Source organism: Ctenocephalides felis, unplaced genomic scaffold (genome assembly GCF_003426905.1).
Source record: "Ctenocephalides felis isolate EL2017-DRISC unplaced genomic scaffold, ASM342690v1 CF-g0.4_SCAFFOLD_00954, whole genome shotgun sequence".
NCBI classification, from domain to species: Eukaryota; Metazoa; Arthropoda; class Insecta; order Siphonaptera; family Pulicidae; genus Ctenocephalides; species Ctenocephalides felis.
This window is the reverse complement of record NW_020537108.1, coordinates 3,282-19,313: the sequence shown is the minus strand read 5'-3', so window position 1 is coordinate 19,313 and position 16,032 is coordinate 3,282. Positions and strand designations below refer to the sequence as shown.

The 16,032-nt window shown below is 30.0% G+C and overlaps 1 protein-coding gene across 1 annotated transcript; it reads left to right on the top strand.

Annotated features, from left to right (window-relative positions):
- Window positions 1-3,569: 3,569 nt before the first annotated feature.
- LOC113365373 (GTP-binding protein RHO1-like) lies at window positions 3,570-13,591 on the top strand (the record flags this gene model as incomplete). Its single annotated transcript, XM_026606944.1, has 6 exons — window positions 3,570-3,704; window positions 11,744-11,831; window positions 11,908-12,017; window positions 12,937-13,038; window positions 13,281-13,418; window positions 13,496-13,591. Coding segments are annotated over 6 exons (669 nt in total), but the record flags the coding sequence as incomplete, so codon positions are not given.
- Between the last annotated feature and the right edge of the window lie 2,441 nt (window positions 13,592-16,032).

The window sequence follows — 16,032 nt, the reverse complement described above, 5'->3', positions numbered from 1 at the left end:
GATTTCGGGAACACGGATGAAGCGATTTGAATAATTCAAAAAACATTCGATTCGTATTGATAAGGAGACGTTGCTGATTAGTTTTTTGCATATGGGGTAAAAAGTGACAAAAACACCGCTTTTAAGAGAACGGAGCGTCCGATTTGATTAATTCAAAAAACATTTTACTTGTGTTAACAAGATGAAGAACTGATCAAATTTTCATGAAGGCAGGTCTAGCGGTTTTGGAGATCTAGTGGAAAAAGTAAAAAAAAATGCCATCTGGCGGTCAAAAATGATCATTAGACATATGCACATCAAATTATCAGGTATTTTATAGAGATTTTAACAATAAGTATAAATTTTGTTTACATTCCTATGGGTTCCGTACCAATGCTTATCCGTTAGACGGCGGCGCAGCGCTAACGCGCTTCCATATTTCGTCTCTATGCAGTTAAAGCAGTACGATTGCTTTGAAAAAGCAATCTAATTTCTAAAAATCTAATTTTTCAGTGTAATTTTTTTTTAAAAATGTTAATCTTTTTTAAAAAAAATAATTTTTGGTACTGGAAGTTCCAGCAATTTGCCTTAAGGCACGATGCCATACGCCCCACAGGTTTATTTTTTTGTTGGTCGATTATTTCATTCGAATTTGTCACTGATAATATGTTTTCCGTATCACAAGCCTTCGCCTTTTCAACCTGTGTCGGTCAGTTGCCAGAATAGGAAAGTACGGTCGGCGTTAATCTTTCGACGATCAACAAGTAAATATTTGTTCTTCACAAATCCACTTAGAAACATATCAGATGTAGTTTGTTGTATTTTATCTGAATAATTTCATCTCACTTACGTTGTACCATTCCCACACAAGCGTGAACTTTCTCGAAGAAGGCGAACTGCGAGTGTGTCCTGCCGTTATCAAGCAGTCTGTTTACGAACGACGGGCGGCCGGGTAACTTTCACTCACTCATAGTCAGTCAGTCAGTGATCGGATCGCATCTTGCTCTTGCTCGGAATATATTTTCCGTCTCTTACATCAGGTCCGCCGGACCAGATATGTCTGAAGTCGAAATCGAAATCACGATTGCATCATAGGAAGTGAATACTCACGTATGCAGATCTATACCAGTATTATTGGAGCAGAATTCGTAAATTAGAAATTTTATTTCTAAATTAATTTCAGGTTATTGACCATATTCGTACACGCGTTTATTAGAAATTGTATACGCACACAAATTTTGTCTAACAAATCTTTATAAATTATGGAAATGATTTATGCAGATAAATTTATAAAATTTAATTAGTTGCACAAGAATGTATAAGTTTTTTTATATCGTTTATTTATTTATCTTTAATAAAAAAAATTTAATATATAATATTCGAAAATTATATTTACTTATAATTTAATTGCAAAATGAGTTCATAATTTACATTTTTTTTAGAAATTTGATATGCAAAATGAGTTCATAATTAACTTCCCGTAGGGTAAGTTATTGTAATGGGCCGAAAATTGAAATTGAAAATGTTTACATTTCTCGACGTTTTGAAGGTTTCTGAACATTTTGGCATACCTCAGAAAAAATGGATGTGTATGTGTGTGTATGTATGTATGGATACAAATTTGCAGTCACGTTTTCGGGCGCACGGATCAACCGATTTGAATGGTTCAAAAAACATTCGATTCCTATTAATAGGGAGATGAGCTGATTAGTTTTTGGCGAAGGCAGGTCCAGCAGTTACGAAGATAAAGAGCAAAGAGTGCAGTAAATAGAAATCGAGTTTTTGAGAGAACGGAGCATCCGATTTGAATGATCTAAAAAACATTCAATTAGTAATGATTGGGAGAAGTGTTTATTTGTTTTTGGCAAAGGCAGGCCCAGCCATTTCGAAGAAAACAGAGCTAAATGAATAAAAAATGGCAGTTTTTGAGAAAACTAAGCGTCCGATTTAAATGATTCAAGAACTTTCTGCTTGTCTTAACAAAATAATTGATTTTGGAGAAAAAAAAATTTTTGTTTCAACTTTTTTTTTACAAAACAATGTTTTTTTTGTATAGCGAAAATAATTCAGATTTTATTTTTAATTCTGACTATAGTTCTAATATACTTTAAACAAATAATTTCTACTTTGCAATTCAGTTTATATAATTCTTATAAATATTAGACAATGTTACAATATTAATAATAATCTATTTGAAAACATTCAGTATTCCTCGAACATTTCGTTACGGTACGGGAAGTTCCAGCAATTTGCCTTAAAGCACGATGCCATACACCCCACTAGTTTACATTTTTTTTAGAAATTTGATATTGACATTTGTGGAAGTTTAAATATTTATCAAAATATTTATAAAAATATTAAATGAGATTATACACGCTTTTTAGCGACTCTATTTCTGCTATTAATATATTTACTACGGTTATGAATGCTTTTTTTAATTAAAACTGATTAAATATAAGAGAATATATACATGTTTAACTTCCCGTAATATAAGTTATAATAATCGCAAAAAAACGAAAATATTTTTTTATATATCTTTACGTTTTAGACTTTCTGAACATTTTGGCACATCTTAGGATAAATGGATGCGTGTATGTATGTAGTATATACGTGTGTATGTTTGGATACAATTTTTCGTTCACGATTTCGAGAGCACGGATCAACCGATTTAATTGATTTAAAAAACATCTGAAAAACAGGTCCAGCCGTTTCAAATCAATTCAAATTTATACAATTCCTAATCTACTCCAGATATCTTCCCAAAAATAGTTCCCATCAAACCATCGAGTTTCATAACTAATTTGTCTGTCTTATCGTACACTAATAAGTCTTATTTGAACCTTAAAAAATGATATTGATAAGATATGATTGTAATTCGAACCGATCATGTCGGATATGATTGCACTCAAACAGTTTCGTGATGATAGCGGATGTAGTGTTTTATTATTTAGCCATGTTATCTCATGTAAACTTCCTGCAACCACTCAGTACATGTCTTTCTTACACAAAACGAATTACTACTGAAATGAACAACTGGAGATGTCTATTTTTATGATTCTCTACCGGGCGGAGGGGTCAAACAATTTCCTTTCATTGAATTTTTTCATAGTACTCGTTCAATAAAATTAAAATTTAGTAGAGATTTACTTATGTGCATTACAGCATGATACCAAAAATAATTAATATGATTTTGACAAGTATTAAAATTTGAGCAAATTTAAATCAAAATCGCTTCGATGTATGAGCAAAATTATCCTTTCACTTCAATGAATTCACTTCCATAACTGTGATAGAATGAAAAACTGAAGCATACTTTTCAGAACCCTCTTTATCGAAAAAATATCAACCAGTTAAAATTTTTGGATTATTTTGTTATTTCAATTGACAAAATTATAATCATATTTTACTTTGAATGATTAAATTTTATAAATAACTTTATAAATTTTATAAAGCTATGAGTTAAATTTGTATTCTATTTTTATTATAATAAATTTCTAATTCTAACAGAAATTCGAAATAAACCATAAAATTTATAATAAAGCTATAAAATACTTCAGTATATTTACTTATTATTATAATATCATTAACAGATGTCTCGAAAAGAAAATAATAAGACGAAGTCCTGTCAAGAGCAGCAAAAGAATTTGAAATTAGTACTAGTTGGAGATACAAGATCAGGAAAGACTTCCTTAGCTAAAAGGCACACCAGCAGCACATTTACAAATGTAAGTAAATACATATTTGTAAAAGTTTATTTATTGTAGTATATAATATTTTTGAAGCCTTGTGAATAAATAACATCGATATTTTTACTTTAAAATCAATCAATTATGTATTGTCATTTAATGTAGGCTTTAGAACCAATTACTACTAGTAATTATTTGACCTTAAAGTAAATGAAAACGGTTAGAATTTCCAATGTTTTTTTTTAAATAATCATTGTTAATCTTTTATACATACAGGCTTTGGAGTGGTATTTTGACATTAATCGTTTTGATTTTTTTTCTTATTATTAGTGTTTATTGATTATATCACTGATGCTTCTATTTAGACATTTTTTAATAATTGATTGGTACAAAGTAAATTTTTAATTATGTATAGCAAAGTTTTAAAGCCATTTTTATATTTAACCGTCTTCTGGTGATTTGATGATTAATTGTTCAACACATTTTAATTGATAATGACAGAAATATCTTAAAATTTATCGTTGTTCCTGATCCGTTCAGTATCGCTACTAATGGACACGCTGTTTCGTTATTATTTGAAATGGTTTTGAAAATCTCTAATTATATTTAAAAAAGTTTTTGGCATACAATTAAATTAAATTAGTGATAATTGTGATTATTATGGAGAGAAATTTTGTTTGTTTGTCGATGATAACTAATTATTTTGTATAAAATGACGTGTCTGATCAGATTATTCAAAATTCTTGTTTAGTGAATTATTTCATGTCTATATTTAAACTCTTAAATGTATTTGCATGAAGAAAACTATTCCGACGTTATTGTATAAATGTTCATTCTACGAAAGATTGATAAAATGAATATTGTTAATATTAGAATGTACAAATAGACTTCATGTATATTTGTATTTTAGTGCTATATGATAAGAACAAGAATTTGTTTGAATTACAAAATACTCATATGAATGTACCAACGCACGTGCCGCGAAAGTCATTATATATATATATATATATATATATATATATATATATATATATATTTATCAAATCATTCATCAGACACAAATCTGCATTCGTTAAAGTTTTGAATTATTAAAATTTATGCTGCTTAAATAAAAAGGTACAAAATAAGTTTTGATAATTGATGCACTTGTGAACGAGTTGCTAATATTTATATTAGCTTACTCAATTTTAACGTGGTTTTGCAATTCCTGGTTTCAAACTCAATGCCCACCTTGGCAGCTTAATATCAAGCAGTAGTGATATCAGAATATTACTTGGGATAATAGATCTAAAGTATGACCAAGTGAGAATTCCTGGGTATTGCTTTAATAGTTCAATTACAATCCGATATATTTACTATTATAAATAGATCTAATATAATCTCAACAGAAAGAGAGTGGTAAACCACTGGGTTATCGTCTCGAAGCGCTAGACTAATGTACTAAATGTACAACAATAACAGCTTATAGAACAATTTATAGTTCCAAAATAAAAAAAATGAAAAAATAACAAAAAAAGCTTACTTAAAATTGTTAATAAAAATTTTAAACTAATTATTATGACCTAGCACATATTATTTTTAACTTCTCGTAGGGTAAGTTATTGTAATGGGCCGAAAATCGAAATTGAAAATTTTTACATTTCTCGACGTTTTGAAGGTTTCCGAACATTTTGGCATATCTCAGAAAAAATGGATGTGTGTGTATGTATGTATGGATACAAATTTCTAGTCACGTTTTCGGGCGCACGGATCAACCGATTTGAATGGTTCAAAAAACATTCGATCCTTATTGATAGGGAGATGAGCTGATTAGTTTTTTTGGCATAGGCAGGTTCAGCCGTTACGGAGATAAAGAGCAAAGTGTGCAGAAAATAGAAATCGAGTTTTTGAGAGAACGGAGCATCCGATTTGAATGATCTAAAAAACATTCAATTAGTAATGATAGGGAGAAGTGTTCATTAGTTTTTGGCAAAGGCAGGCCCAGCCATTTCGAAGATACGGAGCTAAATGTGTAAAAAATGGCAGTTTTTGAGAGAACTAAGCGTCCGATTTAAATGATTCAAAGAACTTTCTGTTTGTCTTAACAAAATAATTGATTTTGGAAAAAACATTTTTTTGTTTCAACTTTTTTTTTTCAAAAAAAAAAATTTTATATATCGAAAATAATTCAGATTTTATTTTTAATTCTGACTATAGTTCTAATATACTTTAAACAAATAATTTCAACTTTGCAATTCAGTTTATATAATTCTTATAAATATTAGACAAAGTTACAATATTAATAATAATCTATTTGAAAACATTCAGTATTCTTCGAACATTTCGTTACGGTACGGGAAGTTCCAGCAATTTGCCATAAGGCACGATGCCATACACCCCACTAGTTCTCATAATATAATTGATTGATGATTCAATATATAAATTGCTAGAAAATAATACTCTTCGAGAAATTTACGCAACGTGATAGAAATTTCATAATAAAAGTGTGACAATTGATAAGATATATTATTTCAAAGTATGATTGGAAATTATCAATTAATTGGATTACCGAATTATGTTTGAAATTCATCAAATTCTTTCCAAATCGCTTGAATCAAATTGGATACCGATTCTCATGTCAGATGTATAGATTTATGGCTATTTGTAATTTATGTTGATTTTTGAATGTGTCTCAAATTATCTTGAGTATCTTCCTCCTATCTTAGCCCTGCGGTGGGTCTGAAATCCTGAGTCAAGTACTTGCCTTGCTAGTTCCATTCTTCTTGCAGACGACCCTGTGCTGGTGCCAAACATCCGTTCGCATCTTCAATTCTGTGAATTTTTCTCGGACGCCTTTTCTGCTACCAAATGCCGCGCATAATATATAATGATCGACCATCGTTAGGTACATACTTTCACACCACTGTGTCAAACAGGGCAGATCAACATTTTTGTGTTAATGTTTTCACCCGTTTAATATTTATTGAGTTTTTTCCATTAGTCTTTGATTAAATATTCATCACTTTTGTGCCTAGAGAATTTAGTATTCTTAGATTTCGATTATTATTTATTATTTTTTTTTATATAGGGTAGAGCGGGGGCCTAAAGGTCCGCGGGTAAATAGGTCGACAACCGATATCTAAAAAACCAGTAAAAAATGTATAACCAGCTATCACCTGTTTGAAAGTCCATAACAAAAATATTTTCATTCGTTGTTAGTTTTTTTGGTTGTGAGCACTGTCGTTTATTTTACGAGACCTTGATGTAATTTTTAAGTATACGCTTTTTTTTGTTTTATAAAATTCGTTGTTAATTTTAAGTAGATTCAACAGTTTTTTTTTATATACTCTCTAGTAAAGCTTACACCTGGGTGGGGTAAAAAGGACCGACCGAACTTTTACCCTGGCAAAGGTGTATAAAATAGAAAATAGCAAATAGAAAAGAAAATTAAGTTGAAAAGAAATTTTACAAGTGATAGATTAAATAGATTATTCTAACTCTGCTAATTTTAAATTTTCATAATATTGTCTCTTAGTTTAGTTATTTGTAAAATGGGAATGGGAGAAAAAATATTTTAATTATGTATTTTTCTTGGAACATGATTATGTATATCTTTCCAATTACCATTGAGTTATTGACGCTCTAAATGTATTATTATTCTTCTCAGAAAGTAGAAGAGTAACGCACATAATTCAGCCATATGATATGAAGATATATTTACTTATTAATTGCTCAAGTGAACTGATATTAATTATTTGGAATATTAATTTATTTATAATAAATATTATGTTGCGCTCGATAGATTCTTACATTCTATATTTACTAGAAATTTTCAATACTTATAGAGCTTATTTAATATTTTTTTCCCAGTGGTCATATTATTTTAAAACTGTTTAAAAGACGTCTCTCCTTCTTACACTAGAAACTTGATTTTTTTCTATTAAGAGCATCAGATTTTTTGAAACTAACGAGATGGGAATTTTACTACTTAGAGGTGGCCACGCAGGAGGTAAATGAGTGCGGAGTGTTCATTTCCATATTTTATTTAATGAACCTTTATTTCTATTATCAGACTTTGTCATCATATTTCATTAAAACTTATTATTTAAATACTAATGAGTATAAAAGACATTTTATCTATCTTTAGTAATAGTTATATTAATGCGCAAAAAGTATCAAAATGTTATCTTGACTAGAATGTTGACTAAATATATGTGACATACGAGATACCATTTAAATGATTAAAAAAATTATTGTTTACGTAATGAATTAAGCTGAATATTTTAATCTCTTTTAATGTTTCTGAAATGTTCGGAATCGTCTTTCGGTCTTTCGTTTCGTTATCATCTTTCAAGAATTTATAAGAAATGATATATAGACTTTGAAATTAAATCTTGAACTTGCAGTAAGCAGTACAATTGTTTATTATTGTACAAATTATAGTTCACAAGAAATATTCTATTTAAAGAAATTTATCACCCAGGCGTAGAGTGCGTTCAGATATGTGTATGTAAAAATAATTTCGAAGGAAATGAAAGACTGTATAACATCCGCAATAAAAATACTACCACTGTATTTTGTATTATAACGAATAATATAATAAAGTTGTAAGTAGTAAAGTTTTAGCTTTTGTGTTCAACGATATTTTTTATTTTCAAATGCAAGAACATATTTTCAATTTCCCTAACGTAGAGCGATTGCTTTGAAAAAAGTTAAGAAATTCCAAAATATAGAAAAAAAATTCAATTTTTTCAATGAAGAAAGTTTTTCACAGCTTTAAAAAAACTTGAATCTTGAATTAAATTTTTTATTGTTGGTATGAGAAGTTCCACATGCACCCATTATGCAGGTATAAATTATACAAATTTAATTTTTTATTTTTTTTTTATATATTTTTAACAGCAATCAGAACCTTACGTCCTATGAGCTGTTGGGCTGAAACTTCTCATTACTTCGTATTTTAGATGGTAACCCAATGGTTAATCCATCCATATTTGATGATTTTTGTTATTAGAATTAATCTAATAGGGCTGACTTTTTATTGGTGCAGCAATGCCGGACAAGGGATATTTTTACTTGTAAACATATTGCTATCTATATGTCCAAGTGAAAAACGTTGTCACTGCTGCCTGACAACAGGCTGCTCGAAGTGGGTATCGAACCAGGGACCTCTGAAACAAGTCCCGTCGCTCTTAACCGCTTACCTACGGGCGAGCCCATACAAATTTAATGTGTGAAATAATTTTGATTTAATTATTTATTTTAATACAAATGCCAGGAAACAGTCAATTTGAAACATACTTTGGTAATCTATATTTTGAAGTAAAGTTATTACATAAAACTAACACATAAGTGACTTTTGTCACTCATTTTTTTTTTTTAACTTTGATGAATTTTTAAAATTAAGCGACTGAATGAATCTGAATGAAATGTTTATTACGTCTTGTTCTAATACGTTCCGCAATTCCCAAATGAGTTAAACAAACGCGCACTAGATTTGGTATTATAATGTTGAACACATAATATTTGTAGAAGGCGAGGTGTTAAATGGCATTTCTGTGAAACAGAAGGAATGCCGGCACAAGTACACAGGCCAGAGCCCCAGAGTAGTGGCATTGTGATTCTGGGAAGGCAGCGATGAATGGCGAGCCCGAGAGATCGGATCGGGTATCTGATGGGTAGCCGCTTTTTACTTCTTGGGCTCACCGTGAGGTCTTTGTGACCCTCGTGCGTGTCGGAATGCCGCAACACCGCATGTTGTTATGCAAACGAGTTTGTACGTACTACCATTACTACCACGAGGCTATCGTTCATTCATAAGATTTCGTCTCGAGACTGAATGCGCCGCGGTGCATTCACGGCGATTTGGAAGTGTATTGTCGAGATCGTTTACTAATAATAAGAAATGGACTACTAAATTTTATTATCCGACAATATTAAAGATTAAATACCACAAATCTTAGTATTAGGTCCATTTAAAAACTAGTGGTGCTTGGCATCGTGCATTAAGGCTAATTGCTAGAACTTCCCGTATCAAAAATTAAAAATTTAAAGGCTTTTTTTTGAAAACTTCGAAAACATGAGATCTTTAAGAATTTTTAAATTTTTGAAAAAAAAAAGATTTTTTATTTTGAATTTTTTTTGTAACTTTTGAACTTTTTTTCAATAGCCGCTGCATAGCTTTTTAGAGAGAAGATATCGAAGCGCCTAAGCGCCGCGTTGCAGTCTAACGGATAAATATTTGTACGGAACTCATAGAAACATGCACAAAATTTGTACTTATATGAAATATCTGGTAATTTAATTTGCATTCGCATAATGATCATTTTTTACCGACAAATGGCATTCATTTTTTACTTTTTTCCTTGTATCTCCGAAACCGCTGTACCTGCCTTGGGATTGTTCAAGTATTACGTAAGCGGATTTATTACAATTATTTAACCCCCCCTCCCCCTTGTCAGCAAAAGTAAGCAAATTTCTTACCCAAAATGCCCAAAATAAGCAAATCAATAACCCCCCCCCCCCTATAGTGCTTACGTAATACTTAAACGGCCCCCTTCCCATAAATTCAATCACTTTTTTAGTTTGACAAGTAAAATGTTTTTTTAATTATTGAAATCGGACGCTCCGTTCTCTTAAAAACGGAGTTACCATTTTTGGCACTTTTTGCTCTGTATCTTCGAAACGGCTGGACCTGCCTTGGCCAAAAGCGATTCAGCATGTTTCCCCATTAATACAAATCGAATGTTTTTTGAAATATTCAAATCGGTTGACCCGTGTTCCCAAAATCGTCAACGAAAATTTGTTACCGCACACACACATCCATTTTTTCTTAGGTATGTCAAAACGTTCAGAAACTTTTAAAAGTAAAGATATATAATTATTTTCACTTCGATTTTTTGCGTTTACTTATCCTACGGGAAGTTAGTTCCTAAGTTGAATATAGATAGTCTGCGAGCATTATACAAAATGATTAAAAAAATAAACCATTCAGCCTAAAAGATCGATAATTTTCTCTCTTTAGCGGAAACTGCGCTAATATTTGTCAATGGCGTTTTTACATTACGTAAAAACAAAATGACGAATTGTTATTGCGAAAACTTATTCTGGCGCGTTGCCGCACCGGTGTGCCCACTCGGCTTTAATGAATTTCATTCAGTGGGTGGTGAGTACAACAAACACGAAGAAAGGCGTATTTAGTCATTGCTGAATTTTAATATTTTCCTATTATAAAAACTATCTATAATATCATTACCATATTTAGTAGCGTATGCTCACTACAGTCCAACTATTTTCCCTATTTATACTTTTTGATTTAGATCGATATTGAACTAAATGATAGTTCTAATAAGTTTTTTTTTGCCCCGTTGCGAATGTTTTGTATGTATGTTATTTTTATATCACTTGATGTCCATTATAAAATATTGATACCACAAAATTGCAGTATTTCAAGAATAAAATTGTGTCGACGGTGTGAATGTCAATGTTTATTGGCTTCAGTTTGAAAAAACATGTATCTGTTTACGTATTTTGATATGATCTATTTATAAAAAATGTTAACAGTATATTATAGAACTTCAAAAACATACTATAGTATTGCTTTAAAAATATATTTTCGTCGAAATAAAAAATATATATCTAAATAATACAAATACAAATATTTTTGACGGGTATTTTTTAATATTTAGGAGTTCCACTTATGCCAGAAGCATATGATTCCGGGACAACCTTTTTAGAATCCGAAAATATTTACCAATGTTTGCATAATAATTATAAATTTATATTATACTATGATTGTTCTTGCCAAAATATTCTTGGATTTCTGATGATGTGTTTCAGAGGATAGCAAAATTTGCTTTAGCATTAGGTGCTACCAATCCATGATACTTATGTCGATACGTTAGTTTTATACTTCGTATTTAAGCAAATCACTGGTATTTTTTGTTAATTAATGCGACAAAAAAATATTAATTTCACTACTTTTTTATTACCTTTAACATTCATAATTATGTTATTATCAGACAAATGCATAAACATTGTCATATCTCATAGAAGTTAATTATCTTCTATTTATTAATTAATTGTTTTTTTTATTTCAGTGCTATGTGCCTACAAGTTTCGAGAAATACTCATCTTCAACTGAATTATGCGGCATTAACATGAATTTTGAAATCTGGGATACCTCAGGTAATAATACCTGCCTTAAGATTGTTATTTTATATTTTGTTATCTTTATTTTAATGTTTTTTATTTTTTATCTAAGGTTCCTCTGCTTATGACACTGTTCGGCCCTTAGCTTATCAGGATGCTAACGCGTTTTTATTTTGTTTTTCTGTTATGGAACCGCATATGCTAGAAAATATTGTTAATAAGGTAAATATTATGTTTGTTTATTTAATTTACTTTTAGTTGTATTATACTTTTTTAATTTTTAATTTTGAATCTTTATTCTTAAGAAATAAATGTTTTGAATGCGTCAATATTGCATTTCTTTTGTTGCTTGGTATATTTGATTTTTATACAAATTTTATAACTATGTTTATGTGAGTTTAGAACTGTTTTTTTTTTTTAATTTTGATTTGGCCTCGCTTACTCTGAGCATTTAGCCACCTACAACATTTTTATTTATTTACATTTTAATTTTTATATCACTTTCAATCTATATATGTATCCTATTCTATATTCTTCTTCTTATTTTTTCTTCAATTCTTGCTCTTTTTTCAAATTTCTAATTCTATTTACCTTCTAGCTTCATTCCATTTTTTCTTCATTCTTCTTTTAATTTCAGCTCAGTTCCAATACTTCTCTTCTTACTCCTAATACAATTCAGCTATTCGAACTCTGTTATTCCTATTTTTTCTTCAAATTCTACTTAACAACACAATTTTTATTTGATTTCAAATTAACTATACATTTTTTTCTATATTCTAAGTCAATGCTCGCCACACTGATTTTTTAAAATAAATACTATAGTTCTCGATTTAGTTTTCACAAGTGTGAACATAAAAATAATTATTTTTGACCAAAACATTCTTGTTCGTAATTAGTATCTTAAATATATCTCTTTCCACTCGCGAATTCCGAGATTTATATGAATTTTGCAGCCGGAGCGGCGGCATCTGAGTGGAAAGGGTTAATGATATTTGCTTAAATCATAAATTAATTAGATATCATGTTATTATTAATATTTGGGGTAAACTGATCAATCTTATTTAAATTTGCTACTGTTCCTAGCTAGAGTTGGGTACAAACGTAAATCATACTTTATATCAGTAATTTTTATTAATTCTAGTGGTATCCTGAGGTGCAAGTATACGCCCCCGGAGCTCCTATAATTTTATGTGGCTGTCAGGCGGATATTAAAAACGGAGATGTGCTAGTTTCTCCTGAAGAAGTAAGCATGTTAAACAACATTTTCTTTATTTAAATTTTGAGTCATAATAGACGTAAAATATTAATTAAAAACATTTTATGAATGTTTTGTTTCGCTATTTGTTACTAGCTGCAACAAAATAGAAAAATTGTTAACTGTTACAGGCAAAAACTGTGCCTTGACTAATCAGTAATTAAAATAATAGTAACAGTCAAAATATTTCTAGCAACATCACTAATTTTAATTATTAATGATTTGTCCAGGCTATGGTGATAGGACGCAAAATCGGGGCAGTAACTTACATTGAGACTTCGGCCAAATTAGCAGATCGAAGTGTATCTGACGCTTTCGAGGTAGCAGCTTTAGCAGCTACTGGTCGCTTGAGCAAGAAACAAACTCAGGTAATTATTAGACTATCGACTGCTTTTTATTCAGTTTGTATTTGATATAGTTTTAAATATTGAATTCATTATTACAGAAAATCAGCAATCAGATCACCCGCAGCAAAACAAAAAATAGTTACAAAACTGAGTTGAAAATAAAACCAGAAAAACTGCACCATAATGTGACATAGGCAAAAATATTTTTATTTATTTATATAATAGAGTATTAAAAAATATATATAATATTATATATTATAAGATTTTGTAAATATTGTTATTAGCACTAGTCAATAGTTTTGAAACTCCTACTGTGATCATAATACACCAATCTGATATCAGATGCTTTTGTATAATACGCAATTGTTAATTACTTAATATACAAATAGATAAGACTATGAAACTATTTTATTTTAACTTTGTACTATAATAAATCACTGATTTTAAAATTAAAAATCTGATATAGTATTTTATTACATATAAATATATATCTCCGTAATAATTACCTACAAACATATAATTTTGTGTGTTCAAAAAATACCATATAATTTACACTTTCGGCGCTGATGATACATATATATCGACCATTTCAAGAATTATATTTTTTATTTATAAATGTGCTGTGGTTTAATTAATGAAACATCAATATGTAAATGAATCTGATTGCATGGGATAGGCTATATCAGGAAGTAATGTCCAACGAACGCCAAGAAAATTATAGTCCGTCCAGTCATTTAAGCTTAAATGAGCTTAAATTAGGTAAAAATCTCGGAAATCGAGATATCTAGCTGTAAGTCTATAAATAATTGTATATTGACACTTAAAAGTTGTCTCAAAACCTACATATGGTAGGGTGTACGCAACATATGTAGGTTTTGAGACAACTTTTAGGTGGTGATATACAAGTATTTACAGACTTACAGCTGGGTATCTCGAATTCCGAGATGAACTTACTGTAATGACTGGACTATAATGTAAAAGCTGGATTGAACCCATCTCTTTGGCAGCGTATCAGGTTGAATGGTTAACAGTAAACTACTACCATTATATGCACTCTCTCACTTCTTATTATAAATAAATCCTGAGTATATATTCTGGCTAACTCCCATATACGAATAAAAAGAAGAAATATCGTAATATATTTTATTTTCTGATTAGATTTAACGAGTTCCGCTGTGTGGTGGTAGACCACGCCAATTATTGTCATTTATACTTGTTTATCTATGGATCACGCGTTAGCGTCGGCGAAATTTGGGCCACACACCCCTATTTTCCTAGTCGAGAAAACGGTAAATTATATTTGACCAAATTATAGTTAAACTAATGTATGGGGAAATAAGATTTACAGCTAATCAAATGGTGATAAAAATTATACAAGTTTCAATTAATTAAAAACTCTCGCGAGCCCTCTTGAGGTGCGAGGTCGTCACCGGTCGCCAATCGCCCACGTGGCTTACGCCTGAACACTGTCGCTGTGTTAATTTATTTATTTTTAGGATTTTAGGCCTTTTATCTATTATGGCATGAATATTATTTTATTTCAAATTATAATTTTTGTGGATCAATCAATTTCTATAACTTTTTTTGATAATTTTATCATATACGTATGTTTAATTTATTCTCATATATTTATAGTTCCCTAGCACTAGCAGTGGATATTTTCTTACCGTTAGTATCGGAGTTTTAGTTACCATAGAAGAAATAAATGACTTATCATAATAAATACGATAAAAGTATTTATTACGATATAATAATTGTGCAAATTCGGATCGTAATTTCAATAAAATTTGTCAGTGATCGGGCAACATTCGTAAAGACCGTTACGGATATCGATATCAGTATCCCATAATTCCTAATGATGGCACAAAGGTTAATGCAAATGCAAAGTGTAGCCCTTTTTTCATTGATATTCACAACTTATTAATAAAGTTATTTATGTATATGTATATATATCTTCGTAATATTAAAGTTAAAGGTGACGATTTATAATATTGTCATACAAGTTTATGGTTTTTCTGTTGTAAATGGTGCAAATTGAATACTATGTGTTAAAAAGTGATATGTTTTTAATTGAACTTTTAGAGAAGTGTTTTGTGGTTAAAACTTATATTTCGACTTGCAGTTGAAATGTTCAGAACCACTTACAACTTTCCAGCCTTTATCAACCAAATAATGTGCGATCGGAATTTGTATGGCAGTTTGATTTGGTAGTTAGTACAGAGTGAACCGTGAAATCTATGCAGAGTAATAGTGTTTAGTTAGTTATATTGAAATTTACTGTATACATAGTTGATGTGGGTTTACGATTTTGCAAACCAAATTAAACCATAATGGAAGTGAGTATAGCTACTAATATAATGATGGTAATTTAGAGTTTACACACTTGACATTAATTTTCCGAAGCTGTGAATTTATTTAATAAAAGTCAACTTTAAAAATATGTAGCGCGATACTTATCACGAACGAAGAATGTCATTTGAAGGAAGAATTCAGTTTCTACGTAAAACTATAATAATAAGCTACACATCTTTTTCAATTCAAAAGTGACTCATCGAAGTTAAAATTATCTCTTGACTTAGCTTGTTGATATATCCTAAATGATATACCTTATATTCTACTAAATACATGTTCCACC